Here is a 20,084-nt window from a genome sequence, read left to right on the forward strand (position 1 = left end):
TTACTTACACGGGAGGTGTCTGGGAAATTCTGGTTCAAATTGATGAGATTACTCGGTGTGAGTTGCCTTTAGGCAATTAGTGGAATATTGGGAATTCCTAGTGTATGTTAGAAGTTAGAGTATAAGTTAATTGGAACTCACTTTTCCAAACTACTTTTGTCAAAGGCATCATCATTCTTCCAGATTCACAACCTCAATCATCCTCAGTTCCTCACTCTCTCTCACTTCACATATATAATCAATTCCCAAATCATGCTGCCTCTTTTTTGTCTGTTTTTTTTTTTTTTTTTTTTTTTTTTTGGTCTGCTGCTAGGTAGAATAGTGGCTAGATCACTGAACCAGGAGTCAGGATAAACCCAAACTCAAATCCAACCTCATACACTTATTAGCATTGTGACCCTGGGCTAATTGCTTAACTTGTCTGCCTTAGTTTCCTCATCTGTAAGATGGGGAAAATAATAGCACCAACCTCCCAGGGTTGTTGAGAAGCAAACGAGGTAATAATTCTATAGTGCTTACCACAGTGCCTGGCAGCTATATAAATGTTAGAATAATTTATAATAAATAGAATTAGAATAATTTATACTAAATAATTTAAGCAGAACGTGCTGCCAGCTTACTAAAAAAAGCTAGCATTCACATAGTGTTTTAAGGCTTGCGAAGCGCTGCACAAATATTGTCTCATTTTAGGGTGCTATTATTATTTCCGTTTTGCAGAGGAGGATACTGAGGCAGAGGACCACACAGTTGGTAAGTGTCTGAGGCCGAATTTAAATTCAGGTCTTCCTGCCTCCAGGTTCAGCCGTCTCTTCATCGCTTCCACCTAGCTGCCTTAACCTCCCCAGCTACCTATTTTATTGCTTTAAGTTTTGGAAAACTCTTTTAATACATTATCTCCTTTGATCCCCACAATAACCTGGTTAGGAATGTAGGACTGATACCTCATTTTTATCCCTATTTCTTATTACTTCTTATTCTTTTTATCCCTATTTTGCAGGTAAAAAAACTGAGGTGAAGAGATTGGGTGAATTGCAGGTATTAAACGTCAAAGGCAGAATTCCCATTCAGGTCTCCCAATCTCCAAGTCTCGGGCGGTAGCGTCGGCCGGACGGAACCCCCAAGAGGGCGGAACTTAAAGCGTGTGGGAGCCGGCATCCGGAGGTAGCGGTGAGAAAGAACAGCTTGAGGGGCGGAGCTTCGCTCTCTCTCCCCCTAGTCTCGAGCTTCGGCTCCAGTCGGGCAGTCTCGTCTCGCCTCGGCGGGACTCGGCTCTTGTAACTCCTCCCCCCACCCGCTGTCCCCTTGCCGGAACTTCGCCATGGCTCAGAAGCCGCAGCTCCGCGGAATGACCAGCCTGCGCTTCAACCAAGACCAGAGTTGTTTCTGTTGTGCCATGGAGACGGGCGTCCGGATCTACAACGTAGAGCCGCTGATGGAGAAGGGCCACCTGGATCACGAGCAGGTGGGCAGCGTGGCGCTGGTGGAGATGCTGCACCGTTCCAACCTGCTGGCCATCGTGGGCGGCGGCGGCAGCCCCAAGTTCTCGGAGATCTCGGTGCTGGTGTGGGACGACGCCCGCGAGGGCCGAGACAGCCAGGACAAGCTGGTGCTCGAGTTCACCTTCACCAAGCCCGCCTTGGCCGTGCGCATGCGGCACGACAAGATCGTCATCGTCCTGCGGAACCGCATCTACGTCTACTCCTTCCCCAACGACCCGCAGAAGCTGTTCGAGTTCGACACCCGCGACAACCCCAAGGGCCTCTGCGACCTGTGCCCCAGCCTGGAGAAGCAGCTGCTGGTGTTCCCGGGCCACAAGTGCGGCAGCCTGCAGCTCGTGGACCTGGCGAGCACCAAGCCCGGCACGTCGTCGGCGCCTTTCACCATCAACGCGCACCAGAGCGAGGTGGCCTGCGTGTCGCTCAACCAGCCCGGCACCGTGGTGGCGTCCGCCTCGCAGAAGGGCACCCTCATCCGCCTCTTCGACACGCAGACCAAGGAGAAGCTGGTGGAGCTGAGGCGCGGCACCGACCCGGCCACCCTCTACTGCATCAACTTCAGCCACGACTCGTCCTTCCTCTGCGCCTCCAGCGACAAGGGCACCGTCCACGTCTTCGCCCTTAAGGACACCAGGCTCAACCGAAGGTCCGCCCTGGCGCGAGTGGGCAAGGTGGGCCCCATGATCGGCCAGTACGTGGACTCGCAGTGGAGCCTGGCCAGCTTCACCGTCCCCGCCGAGTCCGCCTGCATCTGTGCTTTTGGCCGGAACACCTCCAAGAATGTCAACTCCGTCATTGCCATCTGCGTGGACGGCACCTTCCACAAGTACGTCTTCACCCCCGACGGGAACTGCAACCGGGAGGCCTTCGATGTGTACCTGGACATCTGCGACGACGACGACTTCTGAGAGACCCAGCCTCCCGCTCCTCCCCACCCCCCACCTCGGTGGGGTCCTTCTCTCAGCTGCAGGTGAGGCGCAGGGTCTTTAATTTCTGAGAGCCTCCCTCCCCCATCTACTCCAGAGGATCAGTCAACTTTAGGACTAGAAAGGATTTCAGAGATGTAGCAGCCCAGCTCCTTCACTTTTCGTTTGCTACAGAGAGAAGCCCCATTCACAGTGCCTGACACAAAGTAAATGTTTAATAAATGCTCTATCACTCCATCTACCTGTCTATACATCTGTTTGTATCTCTGTCACTGTAACTCTTTATGGCTATATTTCTGTTATCTCTATATCTCTCTCAAATCTCTGCCTCTATATCTATTTCTGTCTCTATATAACGTCATATTCTGTCTCTAGCTTTGTAGCTCCATCTCTTTCTCGGTCTCTCTGTCTTCCTATCACTATCTATATTTCTGTCTATCTACCTGTCTTTCCATCTGTTATCAAACTAGGCCCAGAGATTCTGGAAGATTTGGGGGAGGGAGAGTGTAAGAGGTAGCATAGTAGAGAAATTTGTTGCCTTACTGAAACAGACTTCGTTCCCTTCCCTAGGGAGAGAAGGAAATAAGTCCATCAGTTAAAAAAGAAAAAGAATATGGGAGAGGGTGAAGATGATTTTTCATGTCTTAATTTCAGTTGGAAGTATTTTCTTTCCCCCTTGTGGAAAAGATATGGGAGAGGGAAACTTAATTAAAAAACATTGAGTAATTTCTTACTTGGGTCCAATCAGAATACTAGATGCTGAGAATCCAAATGAAAAACAACAGGGGCTCAGCTCTCCTGGTGTTTATAATAGCATTAGGGAAGAGGTGGGGTAACAGTGTAAAAATAAATAGGCTGAAAGCTAGAATGTGATAAAATTAAAGATGTCAAGGTGTTCTAGACCTTTTCAAATCTTTGGAAACATTTTGTTTGTACCTCATAATTGTACTAATTTGTACTTTTAAATTTGCCTTTTATTTCTATATGTGTTTTCCTTATAGACTGTAAACTTCTTGTGGGCAAGAGTTGAGCAGTTTAATAAATATTTGCTTTATTTGCCTCTTTTAGTGTAAATTTGTTTCCCTAAAGCTCTTAAGTTAATAAGATACAGGCAATTGGCAACAGAATCGCACTTTAGAAATTACTTAATTATTTTAAAGGAAACTCATCAGTGTGTATTCCCTTTATCACTGTAGCTACAACCCTTCCATAACTTCTGATGCTCTGTAATAATTATTTGGTTTCCTTTATAATTCTATGTACTCTATTTTTTGTATTTGAAAACATTATTCTAAGATGGGGTCTATAGGCCTCACCATACTGTCAGAGGGGTCTCTAACTCAAAAAAAGGTAAAGAACCCGGTCATAAAATTTTAGTTATTGGTGCAGTTCATCAAATTTTATATATATATATCAGTAGTGCCCAGAGTGTTCATCTTTTATCTCTCTTGCTGCATAACTGACCCACCTCCTTTTTTGATCAGGTATTTCCTGGATGATATTCTTACACCACTTCTTACATGCAGGTAGGTCATTGTTGGAAATGTGCTTTGGCCTACTTGTGCCCACAGTGCACATCTCCATTGCCTTTTAGTTAACCTGCAATTTTGATTTGCCAGAGATTGTGGTGTTCCAGCATTCACAGCCATACCAAAACAGCATTACCATGAAAACATTAGTTTTTGAAAACTGGGATTTACATGTCAAGGAGCAGCTTGGTATCATTATAAGGACTGGAATTTTTTTCAAGTGCAATGCAGCTTGCTCTCTTGGAGCTATTCAATTCTGAGCCCATCTCATTGACCATCTACAGACTGGCCAGTGAACTGCATATCATAATCTGGACAATAGGATTTTTTGATGTCTGTGTTTTCCTGTACCCTGTTTGAGTAATCATGGATCTCATTGAGAAGGCTCTGCAATAAATTGGAACTTAATATATTAAGCATGATGTTATCCTAACTGAGGAGCATCTGGAGTACCTAATCCTAAGGCATCCCATCAGCTTGCACGTGGACCTTACACAGAACGTCCCCCATGACAGTGGCAAACACCTTTGGCAAGCATACTGTTTTATGCTTCACTTGACATTAATAATCAGAGGGTTGTTGAACAGTTATCTGTGTTTGCATTTAACAAATCAGATCTTGGGTGATCTTAACACATACATAACTCCTTGTTGAAGGGGGCCTTTAAATGTTATGTTTTGCCTTTTTTTTTTGTAATCAGTAAACAATAAATACAATGAGATCTTATATTCTTTGTACCTTTCAGTTAATCATGTGACTAAAAATGTGAGATTTTCTAAACATGAGAAAGTAGTTAAATAGGTTGGTACTTACCTGTCCTCTTGTTTGCTTTATGGGAGATAGTTTTACTGTCAGTGATTTCTTCCTTTCTTTTAATATCTTTGCTGTCTCCTGAAATAACTTGTAAAATTATCTCTCAATGCTTTCAAGATTGTATCACCTTCATCAAAGATTGGATCTGGGGCTCTTTGATCCAGCCAATCTTCTTGACTTGATCTTCTTACATTCTAGTACTGCTTCCTCATATAGTATTGAGAACTCAGGAGTTAGAGTTCAAATGTAGTAGTAGTTACACTGTCAATTGATGATGAGAAAAAAAAAGAGCATTACAAAAATACAGTTTCATCTGTCAGTATTTGGGTCTGTTGCCAAACTTTCTGCAAACTTGAGCTTGTCTCCAGTGCTTTTTTGGCCATTTTATAGGATGATATTGGCTATAATCTTTTGCCATTTTTAATGCTTCTTTTCCATTTTATTAAAAAAAAAACTTTATTGAGACATTGTTTTAAAATCACTTTAATTTCCAGATATATCATTTCTTTCTTCTATCCAGCAAGTAATCCCTTCTAAAAGATTTTTAAAAGGAAAACAATTCAGCAAAACAAACCAATACTTCAGCCGAATCTGAAGTATATGTAATATTCTGTACCTCCACAAATAAAGGAGGATTTTTTCTTAATTTTTCTTGGCACTAAACTAATTCACTGTAATTTTACAACATTCAGATTTTTAAAAAATCTTTCCCTCTGTTGAAAAAAAGTATCAGTAGTGTACTCTGCATTAAGTGACCAATCTTCCAGAAATTATTTTATTAAGGTTAATCTAATTCCAAGATATTTCTGATGTATAGAGATGTCCAAAATGACAGTCTTCCCATGCCCTCGACACGAGATCAATTTAGGTAACATTTAAAGTAATGGTTCTCAAACCATTTGGTCTCTGGACCTTTTTATATTCCTAAAAATTATTGAGAACCACAAAGAGCTTTTGTTTATGTGGGTTATATCTATCATTATTTACCATATGAGAAATTAAAAATAATAAATTTTTATTCATTAAAAAACATTACATTTTAACATAAATAACATTTTATGAGAAATTACTATTTTCCTAAAAAAAAATGAGAAGTGGCATTGTTTTACATATTTTTTCCTTAATAGTATTTTAATTTATTTCTAATTATATGTAAAGATAGTTTTCAGCATTCATTTTTGTAAAATTTTGAGTTCCAAAATTGTCTCCCTCCTTTCCTTTCTTCCCTCCCCCCTCCCCAAGACAGCAAGCAATCTGATATAGGTTATACATGTACAATCATGTTAAACATATTTCCACATTAGTCATGTTGTGAAAAAAGAATCAGAGCAACAAAAGGGAAAAACTATGAGAAAGAAAAAGAAAAAACAAAAGTGAAAATAGTATGCTTCAATCTGCATTCAGACTCCATAGTTCTTTCCCTGGATAGGATTAGCATTTTCTATCACAGTCTTTTGGAATTGTATTGCTGAGAAGAGCTCAGTCTGTTACAGTTAATCATCCCATAATGTTGTTGCTGTATACAATGTTCTGGTTCTGCTCACTTCATTCAGCATCAATTGATGAAAGTCTTTCTAGGTTTTTCTGAAATCCTCCAGCTCATCATTTCTTACAGCACATTAGTATTCCATTTCCTTCATATACCACAACTTGTTCAGCCATACCCCAATTGATGAGGAATTTCCAATTCTTTGTCACCACAGAAAGAGCTGCTATAAATATTTTTGTACATATGGGTTCTTTTCCCTTTTTTTATGATCTCTTTGGGATATAGACTTAGTAGTGCTATTGCTGAATCAAAAGGTATGCACTGTTTGGTTGCCCTTTGGACATTGTTCCAAGTTGCTGTCCAGTATGGTTGGATCAGTTCACAACTCTACCAACAATGCATTAATGTTCTGATTTTCCCACATCCTCTTCAACATTTATCATTTTCCTTTTCTGTCATATTAACCAATCAGATGGGTCTGAGGTGGTTCCTCAGAGTTGTTTTAATTTACGTTTTTCTAATCAACAGTGATTTAGAGCATTTTTTCATGTCATCATAGATAGCTTTAATTCCTTCCTCTGAAAACTGCCTGTTCATATTCTTTGACCGTTTATCAATTGGTATGTTTTACATATTTTTGCAAATCTCTTTTAATTTCTGGTTTAATAGAAGACAGCTGGATTATCATATCTGCTTTTGTATTCTATCAGTTATGATTTTTTTAAGTTGAAGTATATGAATAATCATGCTTCATACATGTAGTTAGAAAAGGGAGGAATATTTTAACAGACAAATAACATCTTAGCTTTATTATATGTATCCCCTGAAAGGATCTCTGGGGACCCTCCCTCAAACCACACTGAGAACCTTTGATTTAGAGGAATCCAGTAAAGAAAATCAAGATATGTAACAATACAGTTCTGGGTTAACATTTTGAATAGTTGAACAACTATTATGTCTAACTCTTTCCTCCCTGAAGACTGTCCCAGAGGAATCAATGGGTTCTTTCCACAGATGTGTATGCAAAATCTCAAGTAAGTTGAAGGTTTGAATGCTTTCCACTGAATGGAAATGGGTTCTCTCCATTGAATAGACCCTAGTTTAATCTCTTTAAGGGTCAAAGAGAGGAGATTGCTCTCAGAAGGGGTAATAACCTGGGCAGATGAGGTACTCTTTGTTAAATTTATGCTTTAGTCAATTCTCTTAATGAAAAAAATATGGGGCAGCTAGGTGGCACAGTGGATAGAACACCGGCCCTGGAGTCAGGAGGACCTGAGTTCAAATCCAGCCTCAGACACATAAACACTTACTGTGTGACCCCAGGCAAGTCACTTAACCCCATTGCCTAGCCAAAAAAAAAATATATATATATATATATACACACACATATAATTTTATATTTAAAATTTTATACTAAGGTGTATCTACGACTTTTGCATTGTCATTATATTTATTGTTTTCCTGGTTCTGCTTACTTTCCTTTGTGTTTGACTAAGTCTTAATTTGCTTCTTCATTTGTTCTTACCATAGTAATTCTTGTTCAGTTCAGACATTCATTTAGTTCTGGTTCTTTTCATAACCACAAAAAATGCTGCTAAGGAGATTTTAGTATATTTTTGGTGCCTAAGTGACACAGTGGAAAGAATGATAGACCTGGAGTCAAGAAGACCTGAGTTCAATTCCTGTTCCACATACTCATTAGCTATGTGACTTTGGACAAGTCATTTAAACCTCTGCTTGCCTCAGTTGCCTCAATTGTAAAATGGGAATAATAATAATAGCACCTACTTCACAGGGTTATTGTGAAGACCTAATGAGACAGTATTTATAAAACACTTAACAGTACTTGGCACTATATAAATGCTAGCTATTATTATTATTGTAGGACTTTTCTGTATTCCTTTGGATATGTGACAAACACTGAGATCATCATGTAAAAACATGGACATTTTTGTCATCTTTTTAGCTTAATTCCAAATTACTTTCCAGAATGGTTGGACTAATTCACCGCTTTACCACATGTGTTAGTGTGCTTGTCTTTACATGCCCTACTTACTATTTCTATCATTTGTCATCTTTGTCAATTTTCTAGATGTGAGGGAAAACTTCAGAACTGTTTTGATTTGTATTTTTCTCATTACTAGTGATTTGGCTATTAATAGTTTGCAACTCTTTGAGAAATGTTTATGTATTGAGGAGTGGCTTTTGGTCGTCAATATTGCTTTAAAAAATGCATTAGTATTCAGTTATATCCTTGGTTGCCATGTTCTTTGCTTGGGGAAGTGATCGGGTAACTGGTTAAGGTGGTTTCTGAGCCCACTTGGCCTCTGCATTCAGACAACTATTTTATGTTGTTGAAACTTCCATAGAAAAAAAGGTGTTAATGTTAATATCTCTGCCTTTTGCATTTCCCATTTCAGGTACATTGATGACTCATATTGAAGCTTTTATAATTGTGAGCAGTATCCTATTCTTTTTTTCCTTTTCTTAGAATGTAGGAGCCTCCTTCATACATAGGTCTCCTGAAAACTATACCCCAGGTTCAAAGCACTTTGTGGGCTAGTATCCACTCAAAGCTTATGAACCCCACCAGTGTTTTCTTTATAAGCCAGCTTGGAAGTGATGTTACCTAAAGCAAAATAACACTTAATTAGAATCATGTAATAGGCAAGATGAAAGAAAAGTTTTCCAAATATTTTTTAGGCCCCAAACCTCATGATAAAAGAAATTATACATCAGATTTAGAATACCTAACACCAAATCCACGATAAAGAAGAAACAACACACAAGGTTAAAAACCTCATGAAATAAAATCAAAGAATAGAGCTCAATGAAACTATACCCCAAATCACTTTGGGCATTCTCATAGGCTTACGCTTTAGAGTCTCTACCAGTAACTCCCCCCACCCTAGTGACTCAGTTGAACCTCTGTTTATCCCTTAAGAAGAGGCAGATACTGATTCCACCTAGCTACACATACCACACAAAGGAAGGAAGAACTGGAGGTAAGAAGAGAAGCAAAGATGACAAGGAAAATGACAAATGTGAGAAGGACTGCTGGAAAATAAACACCTTAATGTACTATTAGAGCTTCCAATTAGTATGGCCATTTTGGAAAGCAGTTTAGAACTATGTATGCCCCAAATTCATGAAACTTTGACCTAGTGATGCTACTACTAGGCCTATACCCTAAAGAGACAAACGGAAAAGGATCTTAGGAAAAAGGAAAATGCAAAAATATTTATACCAGCTTTTTTTTTTTAGTGGCAAAGAACTGGAAACTAAGGGGGTACCCATTAATTGGGTAATGGCTGAACAAAATATGACATACAAATGTGACAGAATATTATTGTACCATAAGAAATATACGAAAAGGATGATTTTAGAAAAATCTGCGAAGATTTGTATGAACACATGTAGATTGAAGTGAACAGAAGTCAACAAGCCATTCAGTCAACAAATATTTATTGCTATCTGCCAGGCACCGTGTGAAGTGCTCAGAATACCAAGAAAAGCAAAACCAGTTGACCTTCAAGAAGCTGACAATTTAATAGAAAATTCAACATACAAATAACAACATACAAACTAGATAGATACAGGATAAATTGGAGGTAATCTCAGGGAAGATGCTAGCATGAAATAAGACCAGGAAAGGCTTCTGGCAGAAGGGACTTTAGCTAAGGCTCAAAGGAAGCCAGGGAAGCTAGGAGGCAGAGCTGAGTAGGGAGATCTTTCCAGGCTTGGGAGACAGTCATTGAAAATAACCAGAAATGGGAGGAGTGTCTTGTTTGAGCAACAGCAAGGATGCCAGTGTCACTGCATCATAGAGCATGTGGAGGAGTAAGGTGTAAGAAGACTGGAAAAGTAGGAAAGTATTGGGTTATAACGGGCTTTAAAAGCTGAATAGGGGATTTATTTATTTATTTATCAGGCAATTGGGGTTAAGTGACTTGCCCAGGGTCACACAGCTAGTAAGTGTCAAGTGTTTGGTCTGAGGCCGGATTTGAACTCAGGTCCTCCTAACTTAAGGGCTGTTGCTCTATCCACTGCTCCACCTAGCTGCCCCTGAATAGGGGATTTATATTCCATCCTGGAATTGATAGGAAACCACTGGAATTTATTGGAGGCAAAGGGGAGGAGATATGGTCAGACCTGTGCTTTAGGAAGATCATTATGATACTGAGTGACAACAACTTATAAAGGAATAACAAGATTGTGAAAACAAATAATTTTAAAAAGATTTAACTAATCAACAAAATGACCAGGATTACAGAATACCAGTGAGATGTTAGGAAGTAGCACTTCCTAACAGAAAGATGTCAGTATTCCCTAGGAGGGGAAAGGTGAGAATAAGCATTTATTAAGTGCCTGCTCTGTGCCAGGTACAGTGCTAAGTGCTTTACAAATATCTCATTTGATTCTCACAGCAGTCTTGTGAGGTAGGTGCTTTTACTCTTCCATTTTACAGTTGAGGGAACTGAGGCAGACAGAGGTTAAGTTAACACAGCTAGTCAGTATCTGAGGTGGGATTTGAACTGGGATCTTCTTGACTTCAGGGCCAGCACTCTAGCCAAAGTATCACCAAGGTGCGTTTTGAATTGTATATATTTTTGGACATGGCCATTGTGGGAATTTGTTTTGCTTGGCTATGCATATTTGTTATAAAGGTTTTTTTTTTTCCTTCAGCAGAACTTCAAGGTGGGAAGGAGAGGAAATAAATAACTGTTAAGTGAAAATAAAATACAAATAAAAAACAGGACAAGAAATAAAAAGGACATGTAATGGCAGATTCAGGCAACAAAGAGCATAGGGCAAAGCAGTAGGCTAAAAGGAAAGCTCTTCTGCATGAGGGAAAAGGAACTGGAATCCCAGCTAATGCAGGAACTCGACTCCCACAGTTAAGTCTAGACAAGCACCTGGATTTTCCCCCCAAATACAGAGGGGACTGAAGATTCCCAACCTCAGATATCTGTGCAGCAGTGGCAGGAGGAGTCAAAGAATCCACAGAGCGAAACTAGAGATGAGTAACTGTGAATAAAAGAGAAAGCCTTAATTAAAGACCAAGTGACTAAGGGAGAAAGCCTAAATGAAAACCCAGCTCACAAATAAGCTAACTTTGAGCAAAAATTGAAAATAGATGCCAAAACACTACAAGCAAGTGTTATATGCTATGATGGAAAATGAACCAAATTTCCTGATTGAAAAGAGATCGTGGAACAATAGCAAGAAACTCCAGAATGGTTCAAAAGGAAAACTTATAGGGAAAATATTGGGAATGAAATTAGGTTAGAAATCAGCGCTCTCAACATAAAATTGAAAAAAAAAAAACTTAACCCCAATTGCCAGTGGAGTACAGAACTTTGAAGATAATGATGGAAGATGTAGAACATTGCACTATTAGACTCAATTGATTTGTTGCTTAATTTAGCAGAACTGCTTTTATCCCCTCTGTTACAAGTAATGGCATTCTGGGTAGGGAAATATATGAAGATAAAAGGGATGTTAAAAACAAAAGTTCAATTTTTAAAAAGAAAAAAAGAGAAGGTGTAATGGAGATGTTCACCAAAGTAGTAGAAGCTCTGAAAGGAAAAAATGAAAAATTTAAAACACAAAATAAAGAAACAGGAGAGAATCAAGACCATAAAAACATTAAGGGGCAGCTAGATGGTGCAGTGGATAGAGCACCAGCCCTGAAGTCAGGAGGACCTGAGTTCAAATCTGTCCTCAAACCAAACACTTGACGCTTACTAGTTGTGTGACCCTGGGCAAGTCACTTAATCCCAATAGCCTAAAAATAAAAAAAACATTAAAAGAACACATGAACTCTGTATAAGCTAAAGCAATTATTCTTGGAAGTCTGGATGCACAGAGATAATTTAAGGTTCACAAGTACTCCAGAAGAACAAAACAAATAAAAAACCTTTAACATCATACTACAGTAAATAATTCAAGAAAATTATCTGAAACAAAATAATAAAATGACAATACTACCTTAATTCAGTGCTATATCAATTAAATTACTAATGGATTATTTTATTGAAGTAGAAAACTATAATAGTGAAATTTGTGTGGAAGAACTAAAGGTCAAAAATCTCAAGGGTAGTAATGAAAAAAAGTGGAAGTCAGGGACTCTGTCAGTACCAGATCTTAAGCTATGCTATAAAGTGGTAATTATTAAAATTATTTGATACTGGTTAAAAAATAGAGAGGCCAATCAGTAGAACAGATTAGGCTCACAGCATAGAGAAGCAAGCAAACACAGTAGTATAATGTTTGAAAAAATCCCAAAACTTCAGTTGCTGGAGTAAGGACACAATAATTGACAAAATGGATGGGAAAACTAGAAAGCAGTTTGACAGAAATTAAGCCAACTTTTCGTATCATACATAAAAATCAACTCCAAATAGGTATGTGTATAAAAGGTAACATCATTAGAAAGAATTAGAGGATCAAGAAATCACCTTTCAGATCTATGGACAGTAGAAAAATTATGACCAAACAAGCATTAAGAGGATCATGAAAGATAAACAATTTTGATTATATAAATTTTAAAAGTTTTTATACAAACAAATCTAATGTAGTTTAAGTTAACAGACATGAGAAAAAAAAATCTTAGCTGCAAGTTTCTCTGATAAAGGTCTCATATCCAGGCAAAAGGAACTGATTAAAACTTAAAAGACTAAGAGCCATTCTCCAAGAGATCATAGGTGACAGGATGTGAATAAGAAATTTTCAAAGGTAGAAATCCAAGCTATCCACTACCATATTAAAAAAATTCCAAATCAATAATTAGAGAAATATAAATTAAAACAACTCTGAGGTTCTACTTCACACTCATCAAATTGTTAAAGAAGACTCAGGAAAATGGCAAATGTTGGAGGGGCTATGGGAAAACATGCACAATAATGCACAGTTGGTAGAGCTATGAGTTAACTAATCCAGCCAATTTGGAAAATGATTTGGAACAATGCCCAAAAGTTGGTAAACTGTTCATACCTTTTGACTCAACATTACAACTGCTAGACCTGTACTCCAAAGTTAGATCAAAGAAAGACCTATCTGTGCAAAAATACCCCAAACTCTAGAAGCTAAGGGTTTCTCTTGGGGAATTGCTAAACAAATTATTGTACATGTATGTAATGAGATATTATGCCAAAAGAAATTATGAAATGGACAATTTCAGAGGAAACTGGGAAGAACTTTATGAACCAAAGCAGAATAAAGTGATTAGGACTAGAACAATTTATACAATGACAACAACATTGTAGATAAAAATAACTGTGAAAGGCTTTAGAACTCTGATCAATGTAATGATAAACCATGAATGCAGAGGACGAAGGTGAAATATGCCCTCTCTTCCTGCCGCAGGGCTCATGGACTTAAAATGCAGAATGGGACATTCACATTTAGACGTGGCTAATATGGGAATTTGTTTTGCTGGGCTATGCATATTTGATATGAAGATTTTTTTTTAATTTTTTGATTGTTCAGTTGGTGGGGGGAGGTAGTGGGAAGGAGAAATAATAAATATGCACAAAAATGAATTTTAAAATGTTTAAAGAAAACTATGTAACTTTTGAATAAAGATGATGAAACACTGATTGAATGAATACACAGATTACCTGCCCCAAAAAGCAACAGCTCACTGTTGTGTTTGTGGTGTTAAACTCTGAAATTGTGTTAAATTTTGAAATTTATAATATAAATAGATTTTGAAGGAGCCAAGAGAATGTCAGTTATTAAGGCTTTGTAATTCAGATAAACCAGAATTACTCCACAGTCATGAAAAATCAAAGAACAGAATGGAATAGTATGTTCCAAAAAGTAAAGGAACTTAAGCTCCAACCCAAAATAATGTTATCTTGAAAAGCTTAGCCAAAGCATAAATGAAGAAAGGTAGACCTTCAATAAAAGATAGATATTTGAGACATTATCTCCCTATTCCCCCCCAAAAGGAAAAAACCCCACCAAAAACAAAAAAACAGGAACTGAATATTTGACTTACAAACATGCCAAATAAGAGAAAAACAAGAAATCTAAATAAGTACAATTACCAAGAAAATATTAAATAATGAAATTAATTCTCTCATCTTTATAGGCTGTTTAAAAAACAAACAGAAGGAAAAGAACAAAGAGGAATCATCAAGGAACAAAAAGAATCTTAGGGACTAATGATTTTAGGGGCATTTGAAGAATTGGGAAAAGGGAAAGAAGAATAGTTAAATTAATACTCCATGGGCTAAATCCCATGATCCCCTTATAAAGGAACCAATATATTTTGTGGGCAGGAAAGCAGCAGGAATTCATGCTAACAGAGAGAGGGGAAATAAGAGAGTTAGGAAAACTGGAAATGCTTTCCAACCAAATCCAAATATAAACAATAAAGAGATAATTTGGGGCAGCTAGGTGGCACAGTGGATAGAGTCCTGCCCTAGAATCAGGAGGACCTGAGTTCAAATACAGCCTCAGACACTTGACACTTAGCTGTGTGACCCTGGGCAAGTCATTTAACCCCGATTGCCGTGCAAAAAAAGAGAATTTCATCTCTCAACAAGATTTGATGATGTAGGAGTAGGATGAAAATAATGAAGGAAGGAGACTAAGATGAGGGGGGTAGAGTAAAATGGGGGGAGGGGTTTCTTGTCCTGGAAGAGGAAAGAAAGAATACTACTATGGAACATTCCCATGCAGGAGGTTTTATTTATATACATATATGTAAGTATGTGTATTATATATAGATATATGTATGTGTATATACATAGATACACATACATACATACATATACATATACATATATATATTTATAAATCTTTGGTAAGAGATAAGGATCTTATTTGTCTGAGAGTAGTTTAGATATTTGGAGACCCAGGATTATATCTTCTGGGATTGCTTCCCTAAGAAAGGGGTTTATAATGAGTCTGAAAAGACAGCCAGCATCCAGAATGGCAAGAGGGACATAGAACCAAAGATATAACTTGGCCTTAGTGGAGTGTGATCAAGATAAGGATAGGATAGAATTGATCCTCATGAATGAAGACGTAATTGTACCTGTATCACACAATCCTATTTCCATTAGACTCTGCTTCCTTCATGAATTGATAGTTATTATCAAGTGTGAGGCACAGCAGAAAATAAGAATAGGGTAAAATTTACAGATTCAGGAACATAGAAATACTAAAGATGAGGGAGTTCAAATTTAGTACTTGAAAAACTTTGCCTTCATAAAGTACTCAGAAAAGAAAAGGAAGTAGTAAGGTAATAACTTATGAATTAGAGAGTAGGATTCAGAATAGACTTAAAGGGAAGAAAACATTCAAACAAAATAAAGGAAAACTTTTTGTAAAAGAGTGTACCAGAAGAATGTTTAACTTCAGGTAAGAGATTGAGGGGCAGCTAGGTGGTGAAGTGAATAGAGCACCGGCCCTGAAGTCAGGAGGCCCTGAGTTCAAATCTGACCTCAGACCAAACACTTAACACTTACGCTGTGTGACCCTGGGCAAGTCACTTAACCCCAATTGCCAAAAAAAAAAAAAAAAAGAGATTGAAAAGGAGGAGAAAAAGATGGAAGCTTTTTGAACCACATACTTAACTGAATGGGGAACAAAAAATCAAAAAAGGGAAGAAGTAAATTAAAAAATTGTGAGAAATTAACATTCTAGAAATATGGGATGAGGCAAGTTATCCATCCTTCCTTTTTGAAGAGGACCAATGATATCATGATGTGATGGGTGATATCTTGACTTGCTCGTGGATTTAAGTGAGGCAAAGTCTTCAGCTTCACTCTCTTCCTGAGTCATCAAGGTCCAGTGAGAGGATAAAAACCCAGGATGCAGTGGATGACCTTGGCGTCTCTAATGTCTGACCAAGCTCTAAGCCCTCCATAGCACCTGCTTCAGTTGACTTCATGGCCGCTGCAACAAATTGTTCTCAATCACCCACTCTGCCAAGGGAAGTCTTCACACGCTCAGATATCCCCCCAACTCATGGCTTGAGGACTGTGGGTTACCTTCAGCCTGGTTTAGCCCATCAGCCGGGGTGGCTTTACTGTAGTGTGGTCATTGTGCATGCTTCTTGGAGCCACAGGGCAGAGCTGGATGATAAATGGACACCAAAGGTGGATGAACAGCTCTGAAAAGGGCTAGTTCAGTAAGCACCCCACACTAGAGATGCTAGTCCTCTCTGAGCTCTCCATACGCTTCAGTAAGGCAGATAAACCCAGAGTAGAGGAAGGGCCTGTGGAATAGACTTTCATCAGAGCAGTAGATAGAAAACTAATCCGAGGGACAAAGTACTGACTTAAAAGGGAGAATGAGGACAGAAATCAATACAAATAAATAGAAGACAATAAGCTTTTACAATCATTCCTTTAAACGTGAATTGGATTATGCTATCCAGTAAAATTATAGAGAATACAAGCATGAATAAGAAAACAAACCCTAGTAAGTTGCCATGTACTGTACAAGAAACACATCTAAAAATAAAGATATATAGATACAGATATAGCTATATAGAATGAAAATAAAAGACTGAAACAAAATTTACTATGCATCAGGTTGTTCCTTAAAAGCAGGAATTGCAATGATGCCATAAAAAAAATGAAAATTAACATTGTCAAAAGAGATAACGAGGGAAATGCAGTTTAAACTGCATTATATGTTTTTGTTATTTTTATTATTTTTTTTATTTTTAGGCAATTGGGGTTAAGTGACTTGCCCAGGGTCACACAGCTAGCAAGTGTCAAGTGCTTAGTCTGAGGCCGGATTTGAACTCAGGTCCTTCTGATTTCAGGGCTGGTGCTCCATCCACTGCACCACCCAGCTGCCCCAAACTGTATTATGTGTTTAAAGGAACCATAGACAACAAAGAAATAAACATATATGCACCAAAATGGCATCACATCTAAATTCATAAAGGAACAGGTAACTGAATTGCAAAAAAAGAAAAACAGAAACAAAACTTAGAAACTCAATAATTGTGGGAGCTTTGAATGTTCTCTCAGAGCTGGACAAATCTAACAGTTTAAAAAAAACCTATAGAACTAAAAAAATCTTCTAGAGAAATTAGATCTGAAAGACTTACAGAGGTTTCTGAATGGGAAAATGAAATAATTTTTGTGGTGCCTATTTCTCAGCACCACATACTACCTTTACAAAAAATAGACCATGTGCTTGCACATAGAGAAATCATAAGTAAGTTTTTAAAAGCAGGGATACTAAACTCATTTATAAACTATAATGCAATAAAAACAGTAACTAATACAGGAATTACAAGAAAAAAAGTACAGACCTAAATGGTAACCTAACAAATATTACATCTAGGAAAAGAAATAAATCATAGGAACAATCGGTAATTAAGTGAATGAGAATTGTGAGATGACATGACAAAATGTCTGAAATGAAGCTCACAGGATTAAAAAATTACATCTCTGAAGATATACATTAATAAATTAGAAAAGGAGAAAACTAATGAACTGTATGTCATTTAAAAAAACTAGAAAATTAATAAGGCAAAATAAGCACAAAATAGGAAATCTTGACAATTAGAGGAGAAATATACCAAGTGGAAAAAAAAAAAACTAGAACTGGCAAATAAAACAGAACTGATTCTTTGTAAGGATGAACAAAATCAATGAAACTTACCCTAAACTTACAAAAATAAAAAATTTAAGGTGAAATCACCACAAATAGTAAAGAAATTTTTAAAAATTATCAGAACCAAAACTTAAAACTTAAAAAAGGAAAACCTTTTTTTTTGTAAAAATATAAAAGACCCAAATTAACCAAATATATAGAGATCTTAACCCAATCACAGATAATGAGTTGAACAGGCAGTAAAGTGACTATCAAAGAGAGATTGGGAAAAGGGGCCAAACTATGGTCCAGGAATATTTATCTCTATGCTATATAAATTATTTTCAAAAATTGAGAAAGGAAGCACTCTATAAAACTACTTTTATGAGACAAAGTTTTAACGCCTGACTCAGAAGGATAAAGCAAAGAAGGGTAACTATAGACTAATATCATTAATGAATATTTATCAAAAATTTATTGGAACTGTGATTTGTCTTATTCTGGAAAGCAATTTTTTTAAAAAAAAGTAACTGAAATATTCATGCCCTTTGATTCAGATCTCACTGTGAGGCATGGACCCCCAAGTTTTTCAAAGATAGAAAGAAAAGTCCCATATACACTAAAATGTTCAAAGCAGCACTTTTTGTGGTTTCTACTAGACACTAGTGTACCTATAAATTAGAGAATGGCTAAACAAGTTATAGTTCATTAATATAAATAGCATATTACAAAGCTGTAAGAAATTATGAGTTTAAAAATTCAGAGAAGCATGAGAAAACATTAACTGATGCAAAAATGAAGTAGACAATTAGGAAAACAATATACACAATGACTACAAAAATGTAAAAGGAAAGGTAAAAAAGAATCTGAAATCAAATGCTTTGTAATTATAATGACCAGCATTGGTCCTGGGGAAGAACTGAGAAAATGCACTTCCTTTTCCTCTAAGATGGAAGACTTCAGGTGTTGAATATTGTACATACTGTCAGATTTGGTTGGTTAATTTTGCTGGACTTCTTTTTTACCCTTCCCTTTTTTAAAATCTTTGTTATAAGGGACAACTTGCTGGATAGTGGGGGCAGACAGGATATGTTTAGAAATGAATGTGACATAAAAAGCAAAAGATTATAAAAATAAGAATTTCTAAAATTTTTAAATAGTACCATAAGATAAGTACAAGAAAGATCCTCCCCTACAGATAGGGCAGGAGTTCCCAACCTTTTTTGCTTCCCTTCCCCACTTGGAACACCTTACCATGCCCCCTATTTAATATGAAAGGAAAATAAATTTGAGAGTTTACCGTACATAGGAACATAATAAAATACCAATTTTTGATAAAGAAAACTCTGTTTGGTAAATAATAACATTTTTGTGTTGTTGCTTGTTTCTTTAGAAAGCTGCTGATGCCTTTTAGTGATGCTGTTAGGCTGTGGACTTCTTTCTCCATTGAACTGTGGTCTTCTGCTGCTCTGTTCTTTTTGCATCACGGCCTCTGATACGCCCTCCTGGCATCTCCACTGAGCTGCTCTCTGCTATCATCTGCTGGTTTCTACATTGAACTGCAGCTACCTGTATCTCGGCTTTTATCTCCTAGCCCTAGGACCATTGCAGCTTTTTAAAAAATTCTGGTTACTAGCCAGCCAGTTAATTAGAATTGTCCACAAGCATTTAAGTCTTTCTTTTGAACTGAGTTTCTATACTGCTATCATCTTATTTGGATTATAATTAGAAAATTTCTTTTAACTTCTATTATACCCCTGGTTGCCAGCCTGGATTGCTGAAAATCATCATGACAGCTCCTCATAGCAAACTATAAAGGGTCTCTTTGGTGAGAACTGTGTTGAGAAGATTCATTTTGAAACCCATCCTAAATGTAGTTGAGCCTCAGCGTGTCAGGAATAAGATTGAAAGGGGCTGGGTGGAGCTGGTTCTACTTTGCCCTACTTCTCCAAACAAATTGCTTCACTTCCTACATTATAAATTGATGTTGATTTAGACCTGTGCTCTAATTAGTTGTTGATATGATTGCATTAAGACAAGCAATATGACTCCCACATCAGTAACGAGTCATTTCCTGCCCACTAAGAAAATAATAATAACTCACATTTATATAATGTTTAAAGGTGTGCAAAATGCTTTCCTCACAACAATCTTATGAGGTGTGGAGTTCCAGTTGTACTGTACCCATTTTAGAAGTGAGAAAATGGAATTCCTAAGATTTTAAGAGGCTAGCCTATGATTATTCAGCTAGTAAATCTCT

At 37.5% G+C, this 20,084-nt stretch overlaps 1 protein-coding gene across 2 annotated transcripts; it reads left to right on the forward strand.

Moving 5' to 3' along the window:
- The first annotated feature begins 1,227 nt into the window (after positions 1 to 1,227).
- Positions 1,228 to 19,412, forward strand: WDR45 (WD repeat domain 45). 2 transcript variants are annotated; one of them, XM_027835204.1, is made up of 2 exons: positions 1,228 to 2,466; positions 19,218 to 19,412. In XM_027835204.1, exon 1 carries the CDS (start codon positions 1,319 to 1,321, stop codon positions 2,402 to 2,404), a length of 1,086 nt encoding a protein of 361 aa, XP_027691005.1. In that variant the 5' UTR covers positions 1,228 to 1,318; the 3' UTR covers positions 2,405 to 2,466; positions 19,218 to 19,412. The 2 variants fall into 2 exon arrangements, with proteins under 2 accessions (XP_027691005.1, XP_027691004.1); XM_027835203.1 differs by lacking the exon at positions 19,218 to 19,412 and adding an exon at positions 3,907 to 4,644.
- Positions 19,413 to 20,084: the final 672 nt, after the last annotated feature.

Source organism: Vombatus ursinus, unplaced genomic scaffold, assembly GCF_900497805.2.
Source record: "Vombatus ursinus unplaced genomic scaffold, bare-nosed wombat genome assembly UNPS02014813.1, whole genome shotgun sequence".
Classification (NCBI taxonomy): Eukaryota; Metazoa; Chordata; class Mammalia; order Diprotodontia; family Vombatidae; genus Vombatus; species Vombatus ursinus.

What these genes read in the sequence shown, in the direction of transcription:
- WDR45 (XM_027835204.1), top strand. Translation starts at nt 1,319, where the DNA reads ATGGCTCAGAAGCCGCAGCTCCGCGGAATGACCAGCCTGCGCTTCAAC.